The sequence below is a fragment of the Hyperoodon ampullatus genome, assembly GCF_949752795.1.
Source record: "Hyperoodon ampullatus genome assembly, chromosome: 4".
Taxonomy (NCBI): domain Eukaryota; kingdom Metazoa; phylum Chordata; class Mammalia; order Artiodactyla; family Ziphiidae; genus Hyperoodon; species Hyperoodon ampullatus.
Window position 1 is genome coordinate 25,534,633 of NC_136917.1, and position 6,725 is coordinate 25,541,357.

At 56.8% G+C, this 6,725-nt stretch overlaps 1 protein-coding gene across 1 annotated transcript; it reads left to right on the top strand.

Annotated features, from left to right (window-relative positions):
- Nucleotides 1-2,590: 2,590 nt before the first annotated feature.
- Nucleotides 2,591-4,021, top strand: RPS15 (ribosomal protein S15). The gene is made up of 3 exons (XM_079703980.1): nt 2,591-2,757; nt 3,555-3,789; nt 3,873-4,021. The coding sequence occupies exons 1-3, from the start codon at nt 2,609-2,611 to the stop codon at nt 3,984-3,986; spliced, it is 498 nt and encodes a 165-aa protein (XP_079560106.1). The 5' UTR covers nt 2,591-2,608; the 3' UTR covers nt 3,987-4,021.
- The last annotated feature ends 2,704 nt before the right edge of the window (nt 4,022-6,725 follow it).

The following is a 6,725-nucleotide window of genomic DNA, read 5'->3' on the forward strand; positions in this document are numbered from 1 at the left end:
GGTTCACAGAAGCAGCAGGGTCAGGCAGAGCTTGGGGCCTCATGCCCACACCCTCCAGTCCCCACTGCATGTCGTCGCATTGTTAAAAGTTAGCTCCTTACATCAGCAAGATGAATTCTCTGCAAAATTACAGTCTCTTGGCCAAAGGGTGCCGTGCAAACATTGAAGGGCCTTCCAGCCAGCCAGGAGCTCCCAGGACCACGTTTGCCTCTGTAAACTTGGGCAAGCCCGCTTCGCACCTTCACACCCTGATAAGACACTTCCTGCAGTCCCAAACACAGTGCTTGTACCCCACTGGGGCACGGAGGGACGTCCCCTCCTTCGCGTGAAGCCTAATTGGCTACCCCACCCCACCCCACCCCGTTATGGAAATGGCTGAGGAGGGCTCAGACTTCGTCCCCTCCAGGCCAGCCCCAGCTCCCCCCAAAGCCACTTGGCCAAGCCTAGTCGGTAGGGGGCTGGAGACAGTCACCTCGTGCCCCACATGCAAACTGAGTGAAGGCAAACTGAGTGAGGCGCGGTGGAGTCATGTGGCTGGGGGGAGGGGAGGGCATTGGCCTTTTCTCTTGTTTTATCTTCTCATTCCCACCTCAGGGCCTTTGCACATTCACTCCCTCTTCCAGGACCTCAGCCTCCCTGCAGGGCTGGTTGCATCCTTGATCCATTCATGGGGCTTACCCCTGCCAAACGTTTAACTGTTTTCTATGTATCACGTCTTTTTGTACTTGTATGCCTCTGTTACGGCTTTCTGTTGCATTCAGTGACTATTTTCTAGTGTAGCTAGAAAATTAATTCTTTTAATTTTTTTCATTGTGCTTTTTGAGTTTTTTGGGGGCTCTAGAGTTTGCCACACACATCTGTTGGGTTGCTTTTTACTGTGACAAAATATAAGATTGGTAGGGGACTTCCCTGGTGGTCCAGTGGCTAAGACCACACTTTCACTGCAGGGGGCACAGGTTTGATCCCTGGTCAGGGAACTAAGACCCACATGCCACACAGCCAAAAAAAAACAATTAAAAAAATACAAGATTGGCCATTTTAAACTATTTTTTAGTGCACAGCTCAGTGGCATTAAGTACATGCACATTGTTGTGCAACCATTCCCCCCATCCATCTCCAGAACTTTCTCTTCCCAAACTGAAACTCTTAACTCCCCATCCTCCCCTCCTAGCTCCTGACCCCTACCATCTACTTCCTGCCTCTATGGATTCGTGTCCTCTGGGGACCTCACATGGGTGGGATTATGCAGTATTTTGTCCTTCTATGTATGGATTCTCTCACTGATGCCCTCAAGGTCCATCCACATTGTAGCATGTGTCAAAATTTCCTTCCTTTTTAAGGCTCAATTATATTTCACTGTGTGGGTGGACCTCATTGTGTTTATCCCTCATTCATGGATGGACACTTGGGTTGTTTCCACCTTTTGGCTACTGTGAATCATGCTGCTGTGAACATGGGTGTTCAAATCTGTTGGAGTCCCTGCTTTCAGTTCTTCGGGGTATGCATGCAGGAGTGGGATTGCTGGGCCACAATGTACCACATACATCTTAATGTACCAGAATCGCCTTCAGATGGACACCTTGTTCCAGTGACTATTGAAAGCGTACTCCTATATAGCTCTCATCCCTCGGCCCGTCCTTGCTCTTCTTGTTAGACATATTACATGCTTATGTGTTGCAAACCTAGCACTGCAGTGTTGCAGTTGTTACTTTATATCGATATAAGTTCGTCTGTTAAAGGCTGGCTGGTCCCTATCAGGGAAGCCTTTTCTGACCATCTGTGCAAAGGCAGTGCCCCAACCCCCCGAGTTTCCTTTTGGCTCAGATATGTATGTATGACCTTGTTTCTTACGGGTCTGTCTCGCCCACTGGGTCGGGAGCTCTCTAGGGGAGGGCCAGTCCCAAACCCAGACAGCGCGCTTACTGCAAACAGGCAATCCATAAACACTTTTTTACGTGGATTTCATTATGGAGATTACAGAGCACGAATATGAGTTTCCAAAACGGGCGGCGACGCGTCCCACGTCCCCCAGTTGAGGAAGGGGCTCCCAAATACTAGGCGGCCGGCCCCAGCCTGGGGGTCTGAGCACCCAAGGTTGGCAGAGGCTCCTTTATTCCTCGCAGTCAGCGCTCTGGCCTCCGGACAGCAGAGGGCGCGCGTCCTCCGCTGGGAAAGCGGAAGCGCGCGCGCAGCCCGAGGGCGGGGCACGTGAGAGGCCTCGCGATAACTGCGCAGGCGCAGAAAGGACGATCTTTTCTGAAGAGCCGGCCAGATGGTAAGTGTCACGGTTACCGTGTCTGTTCCGGGCCCATCCGGGCCCATCCGGCGCCATCCGAGCTCTGGCCGCGCAGTGGAGGCCGGGGTCAGGCCGCGCGGCTGCGGCAGCCTCCTGCAGGCCTCCGGAACCGCCGCCGGACATGGGGCCGCGGGGCGGGCCTGCTGGGTATCGGAACGACCCGGGGCAGGGAAGGCCTGTGTCGGCCTGCTTGTCCCAGCCGAGCCCCCGTAGCCCCGGGCCGCCCCGGGACGGGCCCTAGGTGGTGCGTCCCCGTGGGCTTCCGTACCCGGGAGGGCCGCACGTTTCTCGGCGGGAGCCGCGGGCCCGGTGATGCCGCCGCCGGCTGGGAGGTGGGTCTCGGGGTCCCGCTCACCCGTATCCCGGCCCGCGCAGGCGGAAGTGGAGCAGAAGAAGAAGCGGACCTTCCGCAAGTTCACCTACCGCGGCGTGGACCTCGACCAGCTGCTGGACATGTCCTAGTAAGTGGCGGCCGGGCAGGGGATGGCGGCGGGGTGGGGGGGTGCCGAGGGCTGGGGCCGCAGCCTGACCTGCGGCCGCGGCCGTAGACCGTGTGTAAGGGAGAGGGCGGGGCTGCGTGCGGATAAAACTCCACGTGGAGACGTTGAGGATGGAATTTAAGAAGATTTCTACGTGTCCCCTTTGGACGTGTTTTCGTCCCTTCGGAAATGTAAACGCTGTCCTAGCTCGCGAGCCTCTTGAGATCGGGCAGCTGCAGGCTGGGATTTGGTACGTGGGCGGGAGTTTGCCGATCCCTGGTCTAAGGTTTGGCTGGAGGAGCTGGCAGCTTTTAGGCAGAGTGGGTGCGACTCCCTGGCCCCCAGATGGGGAGGGAGGCTTGCGGACAGGCAGGGACGCCTTTTTACCTGGAGGTGTACGCGCGTCTGGCTCGGAGGGGCCGGCTTCCTGGGGGCACAGCACAGGGTCCTCGGTGGCAGTGGGTTTCTCAGGGTGGCCCCGCTCCTGGGTTCTTGAGGCCTTCGGGGCAGAGCAGTGTGCCCGCGAAGTTCGGCGGCTCCGCCGCCTCACCTGAGCTACCTCTTTCCCTGTCTCGGCTTCCTCGTTTGTGGACAGCACGGGGTGGGGGGCGGTTCTTGAACCGGAGGGCTTTATCCCGAACATTCGGCGCAGGTGCCGTGGGCCCTGGCCGGGCTGCGAGTGTTGCTTTGGGGGCTCTGCGGGAAGCGGGAATGTCAGTGGGCGGGCGGTGGGGGTGAGCCGGGTCTCAGGCCTCCCGCTCTGTGCGCTTTGCCTGCAGTGAGCAGCTGATGCAGCTGTACAGCGCGCGGCAGCGGCGGCGGCTGAACCGCGGTCTCCGGAGGAAGCAGCACTCGCTGCTGAAGCGGCTGCGCAAGGCCAAGAAAGAGGCGCCGCCCATGGAGAAGCCCGAGGTGGTGAAGACGCACCTGCGCGACATGATCATCTTGCCCGAGATGGTGGGCAGCATGGTGGGCGTCTACAATGGCAAGACTTTCAACCAGGTGGAAATCAAGGTGCGCGTGGGCTGTGCTGCACCGGGGTGGGCGGGGCCTGGCTACCCACGCCTGCCTGACCACTCTGCTCCCTTCCTCCTCAGCCTGAGATGATCGGCCACTACCTGGGCGAGTTCTCCATCACCTACAAGCCTGTGAAGCACGGCCGGCCCGGCATTGGGGCCACCCACTCCTCCCGCTTCATCCCCCTTAAGTAGCCTGCTGGCCAATAAAGGTAGAGACTTGAGTGCGACCAGTCCTTTCCACGTGTGGTGCTTCCGGTCCACCCCGCAGGGAACGGGGCTGCACCTGGTCACAAAACCTGGAGGCTCAGGTGGGTCACGGGCCATTGTTGGACAGCGTGTGGTCCTGGGTTTCCTGCTGTGGACGCAGCCCCTCTCGGGTAGGCTGAGGCTAGGGAACGGGTGGGTTGGGCTCTGGGCTAAGTCCCGGATGTCCAGGGGCCGCGCTGCCTGCGTCGGTGCCTCTTCTTGGCTCTCCCTGCACTCCTGATCGGCTTCCAAAAACCTTCCACAGTAACCCCAGGGCCCCGAGCCTTGGATTGAGCCTTCCTGGGGTGTCCTGTGGGTGCGGTCTCCACCGTGTTCCCTAAGTCTTCCTGGTCAGATCTTGTTTCCTTCACGATGGGAAAGATGGCAGATGCCCCAGCGGATGGACAGGCACGGTGACTGTCCAAGCAGCAGTGAGGCCCTAAGGGGTCCCTGCGACTTGCTGGTGGGATATGGAAGAAAGTGGATGGGACTCCCAGGTTCTTGCCTGAGCTACTGGAAGGCTGGAGTTGCCATCAGCCAAAGTGGGGAGCAGGGGGGTGTCCTGCAGGTGGCCTTTAGGCACCCAAGTCTGCACCTCAGTTTAGAATGTGAGGGGCGGCCACAGTCCAGCCATGGAGGCGGGGAGGAGATGGTTGAAAGGAGCTTCTCCCGCTGTGACTGCTGCTCTGGGCTCTTTTTCCGGATTTTCAGTTTTAACGTAATTTGCTTGTACTGTTATATCTTGATCTGGAGTTAGATTGAACAGGAAGCACAGTTCAACGTGTGTAATCTCGAGTGGAGAAGGCAGGAGACAGATTGCGGGACAGGATTAAGCACTCAGGTTGGCCCAGTTTGGCAGAAGGACCCAAGTGCTGAGACTAGATTCTGTGCAGTCTGTCTTGTGTCCCTGATTCATGGAGGAACATTTATTCTCCTATAAACCCTTAAGGAGAAGAGAGCATCCTGTTAGGAACAGGGCTGATGTATAAACAGACGTCAAAATGCTGCAGGACCTCTAGTTCCTAACACACACGCACATGCCAGGAGCCAGAGCCCTGCAGAAACCGTGAGCTTCTGTGCACTGAGAAAGGACAGGTGGGCCTGACCTACACCTGGCAGGAGGGAAGGATGAGTGGGGAAGGCAGCCCGTGGGTCCAGCACACTAGATAGGACACCTGGGTGATGGCAAAGGTGAGAAGTGAGGGGCTGGCAGCCCATTCAGTGGATAGAACACTGACACACTTGTGGATGGCCCCCTGAACCTGATCGGGCTTCAGAAGAACCAGCTAGAAACTTGAATCCATCATGTGAGGCTTGGGTGTCAGGTGAGATTAGCTGTCTGCCTCGCAGTGAGTTTAAAGGCCTTTGTGAGGGCTGCCATGGAAGGTCTCTGGGCAACATGGACCAGATTCACTTCAGTCACAACAGGACCTGCCTGCCTGGCCCCACAACTAGAAAGGAAGTAGGTAGCCTCCCTCCACTGTGGCCTCCATTGCCTGTTTGGAAATTCCATAATTTAAAAGAGCAATTGGGCTTCCCTTGGTGGTGCAGTGTTTAAGAACCCGCCTGCCAATGCAGGGGACACGGGTTCAAGCCCTGGTCCAGGAAGATCTCACATGCCATCGAGCAGCAAAGCCCATGTACCACAACTACTGAGCCTGTGCTCTAGAGCCCATGAGCCACAACTACTGAAGCCTGTGTGCCACAACTACTGAAGCCCAGGAGTCCTAGAGCCTGTGCTCTGCAACAAGAGAAGCCACCGCAAAGAAGCCCATGAGCCGCAACTAGAGAAAGCCCGCGTGCAGCAACAAAGACCAACACGGCCATAAGTAAATCAATAAATGTATTTTAAAAACAAGGAAAGATAGAGCAATTGCTGAAGTAAACATGTTTTTTACATTGGATTGGAAGAGGAGAGAGGAATGCCCTGGGCAAATCCGACCCTTTGTGGGGAGGTGGTTTTTGACCCTGAGCACAAAAAGCTGTACAAACGTGCGTAACTTTGGAGCTGCTAGGCCTTCCTGCAGGAGCAAAATGCATGTGCCAGGGGTGTGAGCCCCTCCATCTTGTGGAGTGGAGCGGTGCTGGTGGAAGTGGGGATGGGTGCTGGCCCGGGTGTGCAAACATTGCCATCTGTTTGTAAATAAAGTTGCTGGCACACAGACATGCCTATTCATATTCGTTCCGGTGCTTTCCTGGCCTGCGGAGTCAAAATTATTAACTCCCTGGGACAGCAGCATTGGTGTAACCCCTCATCAGGCCCCCCATAACCAGGGTCACCTTTTGAGCCTTCACAGGAAGCTTCCAGCCTGGCCACCACAGGTCACCTGGGTGGGCTTAGGGCAGGAGTGGCAATGATCATCACTTTAATTTTCTGCAGTTTGTATAATAATTACGTATGATTAGGAGACGGCATATTAGTATTGTATGGAACACCTTGTCTTATCCAGACTGCGGCGCTCACTGTAGCCGCCAGGTGGCGCCCGAATCTTAGAGCACTGTCGGGGCGGTCCAGGGGGCGAGGCGGGAGTCCTTGTAAACCCGGACGTCCCCGCCCAGCCCTTCTGTCTGGTGGCGGCCCGGGCTCCGCCTTCAGGCCGCGCTACGTTCCTGCTTCTTTGTCCCGTCCCTCCTGAATCTGTCCTGGGCCCCCCATGCCTGCGCGCCATCTCCACCATCTCAGGC